This window comes from Anser cygnoides, chromosome 6 (genome assembly GCF_040182565.1).
Source record: "Anser cygnoides isolate HZ-2024a breed goose chromosome 6, Taihu_goose_T2T_genome, whole genome shotgun sequence".
Lineage (NCBI taxonomy): Eukaryota > Metazoa > Chordata > Aves > Anseriformes > Anatidae > Anser > Anser cygnoides.
The window spans coordinates 40,398,207-40,416,701 of NC_089878.1; the positions used below are offsets into that span (position 1 = coordinate 40,398,207).

The 18,495-nt window shown below is 41.9% G+C and overlaps 1 protein-coding gene across 19 annotated transcripts in view; it reads right to left on the bottom strand.

The window, feature by feature from the left end:
- NEB (nebulin) overlaps positions 1–18,495 on the bottom strand; it is a 124,277-nt gene that overhangs the window by 57,032 nt on the left and 48,750 nt on the right. For all 19 annotated transcript variants that reach the window (XM_066999863.1, XM_066999881.1, XM_066999882.1 and 16 more), the window contains 23 exons: positions 18,187–18,294; positions 16,538–16,849; positions 15,916–16,119; positions 14,740–14,844; positions 14,454–14,561; positions 13,787–14,098; positions 13,244–13,447; positions 12,946–13,050; positions 11,232–11,339; positions 10,246–10,557; positions 9,703–9,906; positions 9,406–9,510; positions 8,186–8,293; positions 7,200–7,511; positions 6,657–6,860; positions 6,359–6,463; positions 4,984–5,091; positions 4,038–4,349; positions 2,985–3,188; positions 2,652–2,756; positions 2,035–2,139; positions 548–859; positions 146–250 (listed from right to left, as the gene is read on the bottom strand). In XM_066999863.1, the coding sequence (XP_066855964.1) occupies positions 146–250; positions 548–859; positions 2,035–2,139; positions 2,652–2,756; positions 2,985–3,188; positions 4,038–4,349; positions 4,984–5,091; positions 6,359–6,463; positions 6,657–6,860; positions 7,200–7,511; positions 8,186–8,293; positions 9,406–9,510; positions 9,703–9,906; positions 10,246–10,557; positions 11,232–11,339; positions 12,946–13,050; positions 13,244–13,447; positions 13,787–14,098; positions 14,454–14,561; positions 14,740–14,844; positions 15,916–16,119; positions 16,538–16,849; positions 18,187–18,294 (4,167 nt within the window). The remainder of the gene's footprint in view (positions 1–145; positions 251–547; positions 860–2,034; positions 2,140–2,651; positions 2,757–2,984; positions 3,189–4,037; positions 4,350–4,983; positions 5,092–6,358; positions 6,464–6,656; positions 6,861–7,199; positions 7,512–8,185; positions 8,294–9,405; positions 9,511–9,702; positions 9,907–10,245; positions 10,558–11,231; positions 11,340–12,945; positions 13,051–13,243; positions 13,448–13,786; positions 14,099–14,453; positions 14,562–14,739; positions 14,845–15,915; positions 16,120–16,537; positions 16,850–18,186; positions 18,295–18,495) is intronic.

Sequence of the window (18,495 nt, forward strand, 5' to 3'; positions counted from 1 at the left end):
CCATATATGATAAATACTCTGGTAATACTTCAGTTGTATTTTCTATAATAAAAATAAATGAAATACTGATGTATTTAACCATTACAAATACTTAAACTTATAGATATCCTTGAGAAAATCTTAGAACTGAAAACTATTTTGTTACCTCACTCAAGAGGTCTCCAGCATGTTTGACATGGTTTATTCCGACTGAATCATTTGGCAACCATCCAATTCCCCGTAGCCATTCTAAATCAGACTTGTAAACTGCCTGGGAAAACAAAATAAGGTCCCTACTGTTAGCCACAGCTCCCTGTAAAATCCCATAAAATTCATCAATAATGGCATTTCCACTGGTTAAAAGGAGAACAGTAATTCCAACATCAGCACTATAGCTAAATTTAGCACATATCAAACTTAGCAGTATATAACAGCGACATACACTGTGCATTCTAAATAAACAGCAACGCCAAAGATTCCCACTGACTTCAGTTAGAGCTGAAGCAGACTAAGAAGAGACAATACAGTAATAACTTTAACTTAAGATTAAGTTTTTGTGTTAACTCACATCACTTTGAAGATCATAGGCTTTCCTAGCATGTATGACATCATTCTGATCCGGAAGACAGATCCATTGATGCAAATAATGACGGTAATCAATATCACTGACCAAGGACTGGCCATGTTTAGCTGACTGGATAGACAGCATATCTACTGGCAGGTGGCACTGTGTCTTCCATTTGGCAAAGTATTTCTTGTATTCTAGTTCACTCTGCACCTTTCCTATGCCAAGGGCAAACTGCATTCTTGTATCCGCTTTTGCATTTGGAACTCCAACATAATGTCCTTTCTGCTTCTCATGATCCAGTTTGTATTTATACTTGGTAAAGAGCAAAAATCATCATTAGTGACAGTTATAACAAAATAGAATCACAGTCTCATAGAATATCCTGAGTTGGAAGGTACCCCCAAGGATCATCAGGACCAAGTTCTGGCACCACACAGGACCACCGAAAAATCAAACTGTATTTCTGAGAGCGTTCTCCAAACACTTCTTGAACTCCAGCAGGCTTGGTGCCATGACCAGTTCCCTAGGGAACCTGTTCCAGTGCCCAACCATGCTCTTTGTGCCAAATCCCTTCCAGTAGACTTGGACCTCCCAAGATTCCCAAGACCATTGAAAAATGATTGAGAGAGGTTCTCGCGATGACATCAGCCAGCTCTCTGGGCACCCTCAGGTGAATCCCATCGGGCCCCATTGACTTATATGCATCCAGCTGGAGCAGCAAATCCTACACAAGTTTGGGGTTGGCTGGGAGTTTATCATTACCACAGTCATGGTCCTCCAACTCAAGGCAACTGGGGTCCCAGATCCCAACATCAGTGTTGAAGACAGGCGAAGAAGGCATTAAATGTCTCTGCTTTGTCTATGTCCCTATTTGTGAGGTGACCATCCTCATCAAGTGATGGACCAATGTTATCTCTGGTCCTCTTTTTGCTGTTAACATATTTTAAAAAACCCTTTTTATTGTCCCCCACAGTACTGGCTAGCTTCAACTCTAAATGAGCTTTTGACACAAATTTTCTCCCTGCAATGGCATACAGCATCTCCGTAGTCCTCCCATGTCACCTGACCTCACTTCCAGTGGCCATACACTTTCCTTTTCTGCCCAAGCTCTACAAGAAGATCCATGCTCAGCCAAGCCAACTTTCTGCCCTACCCTTTTGACTTCTAGCATTTTGGAATTGCCTGTTCCTGTGCTCTTGAGAGGTGGTTCTTAAAGTGACCAGCCACTGATAGACCCCAACACCTTCAAAAGCTATTTCTCAGGGGACCTTTATAACTAGTACCCTGCGCATCCTGAAGTCTGTTCTCTCCATATCCAAGGTTGAAATTTTGGTGGCAGTTTTCCTCCTGTCACCAAAGATGTTAAACTCATCTGCTTCATGGTCACTATGTCCAAGATGGCAACCAATCACCACTTCACCCATGAGACCCTTAGAGCACGTGTTTTTAAAGCATGTGAAGAACTAGATGCCCCTTTTTGCACTTACATCACTAGCAATTTCTCTAGAAGCTTTGGCTGCCTTGATTGGGATTGCATCTGCTCTCAAATCATAACTCATCTTCAGTTCATCCCAGGCTTCTTTATACAGTTTCTGAAAAGACAGCACAACGTCACACATATGCTAAATACTCTGGCATTTGTCATTAGAGAAACACATATTATACTGCCATTTGCTTGCTGAAATAGGAGATTTTTTTTTTCCTGTTACCTCTCCTCCTAGCTATAAATACTGCTGTAAATACTGCCTTTCAGTACATGCTCAGTGCCTGTAACACTAGGGTTGCAACTTAAACAGCATAGAAGGGTGTTTGTAAAAGTTCAGAAAAAAATATGCCTTCAGCTCTCTTCCATTACAACATAGTGTTATCTCAATGGTGAGATATTAATCATTTCTAAATATACAAGCATCTTTTTTAAATTGTCTAACTACTTCCAAATACTTCCAAATACTCTGTAGAAAGAAGGGAATGTTGAAAGCCCTGTATAAGTTCAGACTTCAAAAATACATGACTTAATCTTCAACTTTATAAGTAGCATCTTAGAATGTTAAAATTCACAGCTTACTATTTTATTGAAATGTAGAAAATAAAATGACAAACATACCTGGCTGTAATTAAGAGCATTAGTCCTGGCTTGGGTGATTTCAGGTGTGTCTGGCGTAATATGGATCATAGTCTTGTCCTTTTCCCAGGCTTCTTTGTATTTTGGCTGTTAAAATAGTTGACTTTAATGATATTTTAAATATGGAATTGCACTTGTCAGTAACACAAAATTCCATAAATCTCTCCTGAATTATCAGCTCTAAAAACAAATGTCTCAAAAAGGATTATGCAATTTAAAATACCACTGATCAATTTTACATTTTAGCAGAGAGATTTCACTTTAACTGTTTATAGCTTCAAAACAATGAAAGACTTTAAGAACGTTGTAACGTACAATGCTGATTTGTTCGGCATTCACTTTAGCCAAAACAACGTCTGGAGAATCAACAACACTGGTGTACTTCAGGCTTTCAATAGGTGTGCGGTACACGTTATCACTCAGGAGATTCTGGGCATTCTTCACTCTCTTAACATCTGGAGAGTCATTAGGCAGCCAGCCAATTCCACGGAGCCATTCTAGGTCTGACTTATAAACAACCTGTGTCAGAAATCAAATAAAACACTGTGTTTAAAATGACTGTCTTCATTATTTTAAACTATACAAGGTAGTATATGTTTTAGAAAATGCCCAGTCAGCTAGACCTAGATTAACCCTTTTTATACATGAGAGATATCCAGTATCATAAGTAAGCCTGGGAAGCAGATTTTAAAAAGTTCATTTCTTAAGCAGCTTGGTCTAAACCTTATGAAATTAAATAGAGGAGAAACAATACAACAGAACGTTGGTTATGGATGATAAAAGGAGTATTAAGAATAACCCTGTTCTCTCCAAAATATTTATTCCTCCAGGAAATTTGACAAAAAGGAGATCAAAAAAAAAAAAGGTATGGAGATACTGAGGAGTAGAGCTAACCAACATAACTCCTGAGGTGATGTCAGGCAACATTGTTTAAATTTGAACTGAGCAAATCCTTACACAGGAACATGAATCTCACCTCTGAAGCTCAAATCAAATAGAGGAAGAGTGTCTGTTCACTGATAAGCTGTAGAGCCAAGCAGAAAACCAGCTGCAGTGACTCCACATGCCTTTAAATCAGCCATTAAAACATCTTAGCTGCTATCTTACATAGTTTTCATGTTAATAAAATAATTTCTAAGTAGATTCGAGTAAACATAAGTAATTGAAGCCTTCCGATTAAAAAGTAACAAACATTTTTTATCTCATAAAACCATCAAAGAAAGATGAATGCTTCATAGCTGTAAAATGAAAAACTGGAAAAAGAACTCTAAGATAAAACCTTTCTGACTGTGTAATATCATGCAATTAAAATACTTAAATACACTAAATAAAAACAGTGGTATCTAACACATCTTTGCAAATACACACATCACTCTGCAGGTCGTAGGCTTTCCTGGCGTGGATCACGTCATTCTGGTCAGGCAGACAGGTCCACTGGTGCAGGTAGTGGCGGTAGTCGACATCACTGACCAGTGTCTGGCACTCCTTGGCTGCCTGCACTGACAACGCATCAACGGGCAGGTGCACCTGGGCCTTCGAATCGTGGTATGCCTTCCTGTAAATGCGGTCGTTCTGCAGCAACATGGCACGCGCGGCAAACGACAGCTTGGGATCCTCTTGGGCTGTCCGGCATCCGATGTAGTGGCCTTTCTGCTTCTCATGAGCTTCTTTGTACTTGTACTGAGAAACACAAAAAGAATGTAAGCAGCCTCACCTTTCTCACCTGAATGCTACTGACAAACAAAGGCCTTCATCTTCCTATGCTGTCAAACCTGTGACTTCTTTCCCAGAGGTATTGCCTCAGTAAAGACAAAGCTCCAGGCCACTCAAAAGGCAATCCCACAAGAGTCCCAAAATGGCATTCATCAAGGTGTACAAAAATTCATCTGGCTTTTCTTAATGCTCAGTAGGAATGGAAAAAGGTACTGAAGAGAAAACCTGTCTTGCTCTGCAAGACCACTCTGAGTGCAAGCCACATTCCATCCACAGCTTTCTCTTTAAAGTGTTTGGTGGTGGTGATTACAGGAACTGCAAGTATCCAGCAGCAGCCACATCTGTGGCCACTGCCAAAAACAGTTTTAAATTGTTTCTTGGTGACAGTTGTTATCACACGGCATCCTACGCACAGAGCACTTACCTACAGGCAGCCTCAAGCTGTAGAAGAAAGAAGCACTCAGAATGGGCTTTAAAATAGCACAGGGACAGAAAACCCTACTCAGCTTCTAGCTGAAATGCTACAAGCATTCACCCAGCTCTGCCAAACAGGACGCAGGAAGAGACAAGACACAGCAACCACCTGAAGAGAAGACGGTACCTCACTAGCGATGTCTCTGGAAGCCTTGGCATGTTTGATGGGAATGGCATCAGCTCTTATGTCATAGCTTTTTGCCTTGGCCTCGTCCCAGGCCTTCTGATAATGTTTCTGTAATGAAAATTAAACACTTCTGTCAATTCCAGCCAAGACTCTGGGGTAGCAAGGACTTTCTTAAGAACTACTTCTCTTGTCCTTAACTGCTTGAGTGCTCCTGGGCAGTTTGGCAATCACATTAGGTACTTCCAAGAAAGTGAGCGTAGGTAGAGAGCCTTACCTTTCTTTTTACCTTTAGTTTCTCTTTTACCTTTAGTTCCTCTTCAGCCTTTTACAATGGTGAAGAGAAACTAAAGTGCCTTCGTCTCTCTGGAGGCACTCAAGGAAGCACAAAAACATGAGAGCTCTGTCTTTATGGGCATCTTGGCCCACACAATATTGGTCAGCCTACCTAGACTTGAAGTCATTAGTACAGCTGGGTAAATATCATGTTTTGTAGTTCTCTGATGACTTTGAAAAATCAGAGACTGAGTGTTATTGCAGGTCAGGCCACAACAAAATCAGCAAAAACAATATGCAAAGCATGAGTGAGAAAAAATGGGGGGGGGGGGAACAACTGCTGAAGGAAGTCCTGAAATAGTTCACTCCTAAGCCAATCATGTCAGGAACTTCTGAACAGTATTTTACATACATGGACATCAAGAACATCTGGAGTGAATGCAGTTTCCAGGCAAATATTCTCAGCCAATTAATTCCTGATGAAAATGCAAAATGGGAAACTGCTTCCTGTTTTACAGAATCTCCACAGTTAGTCCCATAAAATTAGGGGGTGAAACAACACAAATCTGCAAAACATCCCAGGGCTGATGAGTCTGCAGGCTCCTTCAACAACCCCAAGGAAAATATTTGCCAGTTTTTCTCAAAGGACGGAGAAGTCCTGTGTAATTACATGCTGAACATTTAATTTAGCTCACAAACACAGCCTATCAAGCAAGGCAGGCAATTCCATGTGTCCCACCCTAAGGAATCTACAGAGTTTAGGACAAAATGCACCTGCTGGAATGTTTCACACAGCCAGTTCCATCACTTTCACATTCATACGGACTGTGAGAGGTTACAATAACACCAATTCTAGATTAAGAACTCTGTTTTTTTCCTTCAGCAACATCTGGTATATTAACAGTACATGATCCTTAATTAATGATACACTCTGCCTAGATGTAATCTACAGTTCACCATACAACCACACCGGAGAACAGCGTTAGTAGCTGCCACTCTTTATGGCAAAATCTAAAAGAGGTCAGGTAAAAACTCTATGAATCTAAGTAGGCACACCCTTAAGTTAATAACGCTTTGCACACATATCGTTGTGGGCTCTTACGTTGCTGATGTTCTGAGCATTGACTTTGGATTGCAGCATTACGGGAGTATCAGAAGGTATGGAGATCTGCGTCTTATCTCTATCCCAGGCCTCACGGTACAGATGCTAAGGAGAAACGAAGCACAATGACATTTCACTGTGGTCTGAACACTGGCAAAAAAAACAACACTCATGGGAATTCTTTGGTAATGTTGGTTCGCATTGGTTTCAAATTAAACGTTCTCACGATAGAAACTGCAGTCTCTACCACTCAGAAATGTCATTGCACAAATGAAAGGTAAGTAAAAGGTAAGCTTACACCGCTGAGCTGCAAAGCATTGATCTTGGCCTGGACGACATCTGGTGTGTCAGTTATGCTGGTGAACTTCAACTCCTCCGGACGTGTGCGGTACAGCCTCTCGTTCAGAATTTCCTGGGCTTTCTTTGCTTTAACCACATCCACAGAACCTTCTGTCAGCCAGCCAATGCCTCGCAACCACTCCAGGTCCGACTTGTACACGTTCTACAAATAAACCAAAGGGTTACGCCCCTGCAGAGACAACTCTACAGAGAGCTTCCCCGAGCACAAGGCTTCCCCCAAGCTCCTTCTCCAACAGTCACACATCAACAGTCAGCGCTGAGACTGCAGCAGACCAATCCCTTCCCACCCATGGCTTTTGGTTGCTTCGCACAGCAACACAAGTGGCCATCTTTTAACATGCAAGGTCATCCACACAAATTCAATAAACCGTACCAGGACTGACTGCATCTTCACAAGCACGTCCTTCAGAGAATATTGGCACACTCACAAACATTGCCCACACACCTGACGGAACACTTGTCTACAGTTACTCCCACTCACATCACTCTGCAGGTCGTAGGCTTTCCTGGCGTGGATCACGTCATTCTGGTCAGGCAGACAGGTCCACTGGTGCAGGTAGTGGCGGTAGTCGACATCACTGACCAGCGTCTGGCACTCCTTGGCTGCCTGCACTGACAACGCATCAACGGGCAGGTGCACCTGGGCCTTCGAATCGTGGTATGCCTTCCTGTAAATGCGGTCATTCTGCAGCAACATGGCACGTGCAGCAAACGACAGCTTGGGATCCTCTTGGGCTGTCCGGCACCCGATGTAGTGGCCTTTCTGCTTCTCGTGAGCTTCTTTGTACTTGTACTGAGAAACACAAAAAGAATGTAAGCAGCCTCACCTTTCTCACCTGAATGCTACTGACAAACAAAGGCCTTCACCTTCCTATGCCTGTGACACCTTTCCCAGAGGTATTGCCTCAGTAAAGACAAAGCTCCACGCCACTCAAAGGGCAATCCCTCAAGCGTCCCAAAATGGAATTCCTCAAGGTGTACAAAAATTCATCTGGCTTTTCTTAATGCTAGGAAGCAATGGAAAACAGTACTGAAGAGGAAACCTGCAAGAAGTGGTCTATGCAAGACCGCTCTGAGTGCCAGCCACATTCCATCCACAGCTTTCTCTTTAAAGTGTTTGGTGGTGGTGATTACAGGAAATGCAAGTATCCAGCAGCAGCCACATCTGCAGCCACTGCCAAAAGCAGTTTTAAATTGTTTCTTGGTGTCTGGAAATTAACACACTGCTTTGTAGTCTTCCTCGCAATCTCACAAACGTATCACACGGCATCCTACATACACAGCACTTACCTACGGGCAGCCTCAAGCTGTAGAAGAAAGGAGCACTCAGAATGGGCTTTAAAATAGCATGGGAGCACAAAACCCTACTCAGCTTCTAGCTGAAATACTACAAGCATTCACCCAGCTCTGCCAAACAGGACGCAGGAAGAGACAAGACACAGCAACCACCTGAAGAGAAGACGGTACCTCACTAGCGATGTCTCTGGAAGCCTTGGCATGTTTGATGGGAATGGCATCAGCTCTTATGTCATAGCTTTTTGCCTTGGCCTCGTCCCAGGCCTTCTGATAATGTTTCTGCAATGAAAATTAAACACTTCTGTCAATTCCAGCCAAGACTCTGTGGTAGCAAGGACTTTCTTAATAACTACTTCTCTTGTGCTTAACTACCTGGGTGCTCCTGGGCAGTTTGGCAATCACATTAGGTACTTCTCAACAGTATTTTACATATGTTTGACATCGAGGCCCTGAAGTGTGTTCAGAGAATGGCTACAAAGCTTTTGGAGGGTCTGGGACACAAGTCTTATGAAGAGCAACTGAGAGAACTGGGATTGTTTAGTCTGGGGAAGAGGAGGCTCAGGGGAGACCTTATTGCTCTCTGTAACTGCCTGAAAGGAAGGTGTGGGGAGCTGAGTGACAGTCTCTTCTCAGAGATAACTAGCAATAGGACTAGGGTGAACGGCCTCAAGTAGCACCAGGGGAGGATCAGGTTAGAAATGAGGAGACATCTCTTCTCAGAAAGAGCAGGCATGCCTTGGGACGGGTTGACCAGGGAGGTGGCGGAGTCACCATCACTGGAGTTGTTCAAGGAAAGGTTGGATGTGGTGCTTGGGGACATGGGTTAGTGGGTGACATTGGTGGTAGGTGGATGGTTGGACCAGATGATCTTGGAGGGCTTTTCCAACCTTAATGATTTTATGACATCAAGAATGTCTGGGAGTGAATGCAGTTTCCAGGCTAAAATTCCCAGCCAAATAATTCCTGATGAAAATGCAAAATGGGAAACTGCTTCCAGTTTTACAGGACCTCCAGGCTTCATCCCATAAAAATAGGGGGTGAATCAACACAAATCTGCAAAACGTCCCAGGGCTGATGAGTCTGCAGGCTCCTTCAACAACCTCACAGAAAATATTTGCCACTTTTGTCACCAATTATAGATTAAGATCATTCTTGTTTGAGGATCATCAGAAACATTATCACTGCACACTCATTCATTAACAATATACTCTGCCTAGACAGCTCTTAGATGCAATCTGTGGTTTACGATACAACCACACCGGAGAACAGCGTTAGTAGCTGCCACTCTTTATGGCAAAATCTAAAAGAGGTCAGGTAAAAACTCTATGAATCTAAGTAGGCACACCCTTAAGTTAATAACGCTTTGCACACATATCGTTGTGGGCTCTTACGTTGCTGATGTTCTGAGCGTTGACTTTGGATTGCAGCATTACGGGAGTATCAGAAGGCATGGAGATCTGCGTCTTATCTCTATCCCAGGCCTCACGGTACAGATGCTAAGCAGAAAGGAAGCACAATGATATTTCACTGTGATCTGAACATTGGGAAAAAACACACACTCATGGGAATTCTTTGGTAATGTTGGTTCGCATTGGTTTCAAATTAAACGTTCTCACGATAGAAACTGCGGTCTCTACCACTCAGAAATGTCATTGCACAAATGAAAGGTAAGTAAAAGGTAAGCTTACATCGCTGAGCTGCAAAGCATTGATCTTGGCCTGGACGACATCTGGTGTGTCAGTTATGCTGGTGAACTTCAACTCCTCTGGACGTGTGCGGTACAGCCTCTCGTTGAGGATTTCCTGGGCTTTCTTTGCTTTAACCACATCCACAGAACCTTCTGTCAGCCAGCCAATGCCTCGCAACCACTCCAGGTCCGACTTGTACACGTTCTACAAATAAACCAAAGGGTTACGCCCCTGCAGAGACAACTCTACAGAGAGCTTCCCCGAGCACAAGGCTTCCCCCAAGCTCCTTCTCCAACAGTCACACATCAACAGTCAGCGCTGAGACTGCAGCAGACCAATCCCTTCCCACCCATGGCTTTTGGTTGCTTCGCACAGCAACACAAGTGGCCATCTTTTAACATGCAAGGTCATCCACACAAATTCAATAAACCGTACCAGGACTGACTGCATCTTCACAAGCACGTCCTTCAGAGAATATTGGCACACTCACAAACATTGCCCACACACCTGACAGAACACTTGTCTACAGTTACTCCCACTCACATCACTCTGCAGGTCGTAGGCTTTCCTGGCGTGGATCACGTCATTCTGGTCAGGCAGACAGGTCCAGTGGTGCAGGTAGTGGCGGTAGTCGACATCACTGACCAGCGTCTGGCACTCCTTGGCTGCCTGCACTGACAACGCATCAACGGGCAGGTGCACCTGGGCCTTCGAATCGTGGTATGCCTTCCTGTAAATGCGGTCGTTCTGCAGCAACATGGCACGTGCAGCAAACGACAGCTTGGGATCCTCTTGGGCTGTCCGGCACCCGATGTAGTGGCCTTTCTGCTTCTCGTGAGCTTCTTTGTACTTGTACTGAGAAACACAAAAAGAATGTAAGCAGCCTCACCTTTCTCACCTGAATGCTACTGACAAACAAAGGCCTTCACCTTCCTATGCCTGTGACACCTTTCCCAGAGGTATTGCCTCAGTAAAGACAAAGCTCCACGCCACTCAAAGGGCAACCCCTCAAGCGTCCCAAAATGGCATTCCTCAAGGTGTACAAAAATACATCTGGCTTTTCTTAATGCTAGGAAGCAATGGAGAATGGTACTGAGGAGGAAACCTGCAAGAAGTGGTCTATGCAAGACCGCTCTGAGTGCCAACCACATTCCATCCACAGCTTTCTCTTTAAAGTGTTTGGTGGTGGTGATTACAGGAAATGCAAGTATCCAGCAGCAGCCACATCTGCAGCCACGGCCAAAAGCAGTTTTAAATTGTTTCTTGGTGTCTGGAAATTAACACACTGCTTTGTAGTCTTCCTCGCAATCTCACAAACGCATCACATGGCATCCTACATACACAGCACTTACCTACGGGCAGCCTCAAGCTGTAGAAGAAAGGAGCACTCAGAATGGGCTTTAAAATAACACAGGGACAGAAAACCCTACTCCACTTCTAGCTGAAATGCTACAAGCATTCACCCAGCTCTGCCAAACAGGACGCAGGAAGAGACAAGACACAGCAACCACCTGAAGAGAAGACGGTACCTCACTAGCGATGTCTCTGGAAGCCTTGGCATGTTTGATGGGAATGGCATCAGCTCTTATGTCATAGCTTTTTGCCTTGGCCTCATCCCAGGCCTTCTGATAATGTTTCTGCAAAGAAGATTAAACACTCGTGTCAATTCCAGCCAAGACTTGGTGATAGCAAGGACTTTGTTAATAATCACACTCTTGCGCTTAACTGCTTGGGTGCTTTTTTTGCCCCCTGTAACTGGGAAGGCTGCAATAATATTCCCTGCAATTGTCTTAGCAGAAAACCCATGACTCAAAGTTAAATCTTTTGCAAAACCCAAAACACAAAGACACAGCTGGCACATCCCTGAAAACACATCACAAGACCCCCACTGAGGGACTTCTCCTGACCATATGCATGGCCTTGCCACAGAGGCCCCACACAAGCAGTCCCACTGACAGAGCGGTGCACGTCCCTGACCAGCTGTGAATTCTGCATCAGCCTGAAATGGTCAGGGTTCCGGTCACAAACATCCAACTGCATGACCAGAGCTACTGGAGACAAACACCTCTTCTCATGACGAAAAAAATCAAAGCCCGACTGAGCTATGAAGCCTCCCACAGCTGCTGCAGACTTCTTATTTTTTATTAGACTTTTTTGAGTCCTTCAAAGAAAGCAAGTGTAGGTAGAGAGACTTAGTCCTTTCACAAGGCTGAACAGAGACTAAAGTGCCTTCGTCTCTCTGGAGGCACCCAAGGAAGCACAAAAACATGAGAGCTCTGTCTTTATGGGCATCTTGGCCCACACAATATTGGTCAGCCTACCTAGACTTGAAGTCATTAGTACAGCTGGGTAAATATCATGCTTTGTAGTTCTCTGATGACTTTGAAAAATCAGAGACTGAATGTTATTGCAGGTCAGGCCACAACAAAATCAGCAAAAACAATATTCAAAGCATGAGTGAGAAAAAAAGGGGCCGCAGACAACTGCTGAAGGAAGTCCTGAAATAGTTCACTCCTAAGCCAATCATGTCAGGAACTTCTGAACAGTATTTTACATACATGGACATCAAGAACATCTGGAGTGAATGCAGTTTCCAGGCAAATATTCTCAGCCAATTAATTCCTGATGAAAATGCAAAATGGGAAACTGCTTCCTGTTTTACAGAATCTCCACAGTTAGTCCCATAAAATTAGGGGGTGAAACAACACAAATCTGCAAAACATCCCAGGGCTGATGAGTCTGCAGGCTCCTTCAACAACCCCAAGGAAAATATTTGCCAGTTTTTCTCAAAGGACGGAGAAGTCCTGTGTAATTACATGCTGAACATTTAATTTAGCTCACAAACACAGCCTATCAAGCAAGGCAGGCAATTCCATGAGTCCCACCCTCAGGAATCTACAGAGTATAGGGCAAAATGCACCTGCTGGAATGTTCCACACAGCCAGTTTCATCGCTTTCACATTCATACGGACTGTGAGAGGTTACAATAACACCAATTCTAGATTAAGATCATTCTTGCTTGACGACCATTGGGTACATTAACAGTGCATGCTCGCTCATTAACAATACACTCGGTCTAGACGTAATCTACGGTTTATGATAAAAGCACACTGGAGAACAGCGTTAGTAGCTGCCACTCTCTATGGCAAAATCTAAAAGAGGTCAGGTAAAAACTCTATGAATCTAAGTAGGCACACCCTTAAGTTAATAACGCTTTGCACACATATCGTTGTGGGCTCTTACGTTGCTGATGTTCTGAGCGTTGACTTTGGATTGCAGCATTACAGGAGTATCAGAAGGCATGGAGATCTGCGTCTTATCTTTATCCCAGGCCTCACGGTACAGATGCTAAGGAGAAACGAAGCACAATGATATTTCACTGTGATCTGAACACTGGCAAAAAAAACAACACTCATGGGAATTCTTTGGTAATGTTGGTTCGCATTGGTTTCAAATTAAACGTTCTCACGATAGAAACTGCAGTCTCTACCACTCAGAAATGTCATTGCACAAATGAAAGGTAAGCAAAAGGTAAGCTTACATCGCTGAGCTGCAAAGCATTGATCTTGGCCTGGACGACATCTGGTGTGTCAGTTATGCTGGTGAACTTCAACTCCTCCGGACGTGTGCGGTACAGCCTCTCGTTGAGGATTTCCTGGGCTTTCTTTGCTTTAACCACATCCACAGAACCTTCTGTCAGCCAGCCAATGCCTCGCAACCACTCCAGGTCCGACTTGTACACGTTCTACAAATAAACCAAAGGGTTATGCCCCTGCAGAGACAACTCTACAGAGAGCTTCCCCGAGCACAAGGCTTTCCCCAAGCTCCTTCTCCAACAGTCACACATCAACAGTCAGCGCTGAGACTGCAGCAGACCAATCCCTTCCCACCCATGGCTTTTGGTTGCTTCGCACAGCAACACAAGTGGCCATCTTTTAACATGCAAGGTCATCCACACAAATTCAATAAACCGTACCAGGACTGACTGCATCTTCACAAGCACGTCCTTCAGAGAATATTGGCACACTCACAAACATTGCCCACACACCTGACGGAACACTTGTCTACAGTTACTCCCACTCACATCACTCTGCAGGTCGTAGGCTTTCCTGGCGTGGATCACGTCATTCTGGTCAGGCAGACAGGTCCACTGGTGCAGGTAGTGGCGGTAGTCAACATCACTGACCAGTGTCTGGCACTCCTTGGCTGCCTGCACTGACAACGCATCAACGGGCAGGTGCACCTGGGCCTTCGAATCGTGGTATGCCTTCCTGTAAATGCGGTCGTTCTGCAGCAACATGGCACGTGCAGCAAACGACAGCTTGGGATCCTCTTGGGCTGTCCGGCACCCAATGTAGTGGCCTTTCTGTTTCTCGTGAGCTTCTTTGTACTTGTACTGAGTAATGTTAAAAGAAGTACGATAAGAAATATTTTGCTACTGGTTATGAGTCATTTTCTTTTAATTTCTCCTGAGTATATTCATTTAGATTTTAGAAATGCATAATATTTTCTTGCATCTATTTTACTAAATTGTTATTGTGTATGATTTTCTAACATCCTTTCATGTAAAGAATTGCAGTAGAATTTTCCTTTTGGAAGTTGTTGCACATTATCCTCCTGCACTGAATTTTATCTTGGTAGGCATTCTATATGCATCTAATATACCATGATTTGTCATGTCACTTGTAGCTTTTTACTTGATTCCTATTTCACAAATTAACTGATTAAATGACGGTAAAGGAAGAACATACATCACTCGCGATATCTCTTGATGCCTTTGCACTTCGGATTGGAATCGCATCAGCTCTCAAGTCATAACCCTTCTTTTTGGCATCTTCCCAGGCTTGTATATAAAGTTTCTACACAAAAGAGGACAGAAAATGGTTTCTGAGTATTCATAAAGGTGGAATTTCTACATTTTATATATTTTTTTGAAAATTCTTGTGAAAGCATATTTTAAAAGAACTGTACGTTTAAAGAAATGCTCACTTAATTTCCCAATTTCCATTAATTTATTATATGTATAAATATTCTTACATGGCTAACATTAGCTGCATTGGCCTTCGCTAATAAAATTGTCGGAGTGTCAGGCATGACGTGAATTGATGTTTTGTCTGCATCCCAGGCTTCTGTATATAAACGCTAGGAGAGAGGAAAACAGATTCCATTAAGAAGTTTAACTAAGCAACAATGAGAAGACTGTAACCTTGAAAGCATTATTTACCAAAAATATGTCAATGATATAAAATAAAAGTAATCTTGAGTCAGAGGCAGATCTATATAACCAAACTAATATATTTCTCCAAAGAAAGTATTTTACATGCTGCTGGTGTAATTCAAATAAGCTTTAAATACCGTGGTATAGTAAAGCTTCTCATTGAACAGCTCAGGTAGGAAATTTTGTCCTTCCTCATAATTTCTCAGGCTAAGTTGGCCCAGCAATTGGTTGACTTAAGGTTGCTAGGAAACTGCAGTAGGAGTAAAATTATATACTTTACTCCACTGTAAGAGTTGTCTGATTATTGTTTCTTACTGAAGAGACAGAGTAGGTATATATTGTGATTCTCATCCTCCAGGTCTGAGATAAATTGTAGAAGATTCACTTGCAGAGAACTTAAGTTATTTCCTCATAACTTGTTCATCACGCAGTATCTGACACTCAATTAACAATACAGCACTACAGCAGCTGCAATAAATGCCACAATATTCTACTATACCCTGTCTTACAGCATGTTCACGGCACCATTAGCTCTATACGTACCCTAACACCATGCCAGAACCTTGTCTCTGCAGATTTCACAGTGTTGTCTAAGAACTGTGAAGATATTTAGCCTGTTCTGTCAGAGATGTGTTTTGCATAGTGATGTAGCTTTAACAGAATAGAAAAACTATAACAAACAACCATTTACAATAGGAATTTAGACAGGATAGGAAAAAGAGAGAAATTCAACCAAATCCTTAGTATTGCTCCTGAAAAATATGTGACGTAGTAAAAATGACCAGAAAAACTAAGTGTTTAGTTCAGACTGAGACCCAAGATAAAATACCCTTTTCCTGTGCAAAGGCTGAATTGGGGCATTCATCTTCTCTAAGTCCATAGCGAATCTGTACAGTCTTACTCTGGATTTTCTATTTTTCACCTTATGAACAAGATCTATCAGCTAGTAATACCAGTGTTTTTAAGTGAAAACAAAACAAAACAAAACACCTCACCTTGTTCATTATCTCAGCATTTTGCTTGGCTAATACCATAGCCAAAGAATCTGTCACGCTAGTAAATTTAATTTGGTCTGCTGGTTGACGATACTTCCTTTCACTCAGGATTTCTCCAGCTTTCTTAGCTTTCTCAACATCCATGGAACCAATAGGAACCCATCCAATACCTCTAAGCCATTCCAAGTCAGATTTGTAAACAGCCTGAAAAATTTTGAAAGTTCATCATATATGTGCAAGTGTGTGCAATATCAAAATAACTGTATATAATATCTTATCCTATACAAGGAATTTTATATATTTTTGCATAGTAGCAGTATTTGGCTTTGAAACCAACTTTAATTTTTGAAGAAAGAGTAAAAGAATTTTTAAATAACAAACGGGGAGTTATTGAATTAATAACCATTAATACCATTAATACCACAGTTACAAAGAAATTATACCTCAGGTTAAGGACAAAGAAGATGGAATGAAATATAAGTTTGATGACAACATATTAAACATTTCACCTCTATGAACATGTCTGATGCAAGCAACTAAGGAATATTATATCTTTAAAAAAAGATTTTGCACAAAAGCAAGTACATTTAATTATGTATTACAAATCTAACAATTTACTCACATCGCTCTGCAGATCATAGGCCTTCTTAGCATGGATAACATCGTTCTGGTCTGGCAGACAGATCCACTGGTGCAGATAGTGGCGGTAATCAATATCGCTGACCAACTCTTGGCATTTCTTGGCCAACACGATACCCAGCATGTCCACGGGGCTGCTGAAGTGCGTCTTTGTCTTCTCAAAGGCTTTCTTGTACTCCCGGTCACTCTGGATCTTCGCTACGTGCATCGACCACATCATCTTGGGATCATCCTCTATGTTTCGCGCTCCAATGTGGTGGCCAAGCTGCTTGCGATAACCTTCCTTATACTTGTACTGAAATTAAATATATTAATATTCATATGGTATAATTATCATTTTATAAATGATACACACAGATTAACATAATCAGTAGTTTTGTTTGATTTAGACCTTTCTACTATTTCATTAACTTTCACATTAAAAAGAATTATGACAGGTATCATTATCTCTGAATTTGATACAGTTATACGTCCTGTTCTTGGTTGGAATACACTTAACTTTCTTTATAGTGGCTGGTACGATGCTGGGTTTGGGATTTATGATGAAAATAGTGTTGATAACACACTGATGTTTTAGCTGTTGCTGAGCAGTGCTTACACTGACTCGAGGACTTTTCAGCTTCTCATACCGCCCGGCCAGTGAGGAGGCTGGGGGCACACAAGCAGTTAGGAGAGGGCACAGCCAGGACAGGTGACCCAAACAGACCAAAGGGTATTTCCTACCACATGACATCATGCTCAGCAATAAAAGCTGGGGGAAAAGAAGGAAGGCAGGGACATCCAGAGTGCTGGCATTTATCTTTCCAATTAACCACTGTGCACGATGGATCTCTGCTGCCTGGGGTTAAACCACACCATGGTATCACACATTTAATTAACTAAACACTGAATGTCATGTACTTACTAACAAGTCTGATATTCCACATTGTTTTAATGTTAAGATTAGAATATAATGATTAACTTATTATAAAGTTTATCACACAAACCCTTGAGAAAAAGAGTGACTTGGTCTTCACACTAACAGTTTAATTATCAGTATTGATGAAAAAAAAAGTTTAAAATGTTATGCTCTTTGTTTTAGTGATGTTTTCTCATCTCATAAATGAGAATTGTCATAGTCACAGCATATTTTTTATTCCATTTTTGTATTCAGACATCTTGATTTTCAAGGCAGCATTCCAACAGAAATATTTTTTCCTCAGGAAAAAAAGTTAGAACTTTCAGAATTGATTTACAAATTTAGTAATTAGTAATTACTAATAATTACTATATTTGGGAAAGAAATTTCAAAGTATTTCCTATTTTGAATCAGAAATTAATTTGGTAACTCCAGCATAGAATTGTACACCTTACTGAGTATCCTACTTCAGCACCCATGGACATCAATGGAACTATCATAGTGGACATAGATTTATTATTTCTATTATTTTCTCAATTTATTACTGTGGTATATAACTTGTGCATACAAATACTGGCTATCCCTTTCATGTGCTAAGAACATGCAGTAGAATCATTTGATTTCAGTATTATCTATTCTATACTCAAGGTACTACATGAAAAAAACAGTGGAACAAAAATTCTGATTCTTTTGCTTTACCAAATCCATACAGACATGATGAAAAGACTGCTTACATCACTGGCAATCTCTCTGGATGCTCTGGCAGCTTGAATAGGAATGGCATCATAACGCATGTCATGACCCTTCTTCTTTGATTCTTCCAAAGCTAGTTTGTACATATTCTGTGAGAAAAAAAAAAAAAAATTGTGTTTCAAAAATCAGGTAATTTACCCACTTCAGTTAAGCACATCTGTGCAATAAAACAAATTGAATCCCCCCAAAATATTATTAATGTTCAGACAGCTTAAATATTTGAACAAAGCTCTATCTTCTCTAGAAGGTAAAAAAACAAAACAGATTTTGCAATTTTATGGTAGATACCC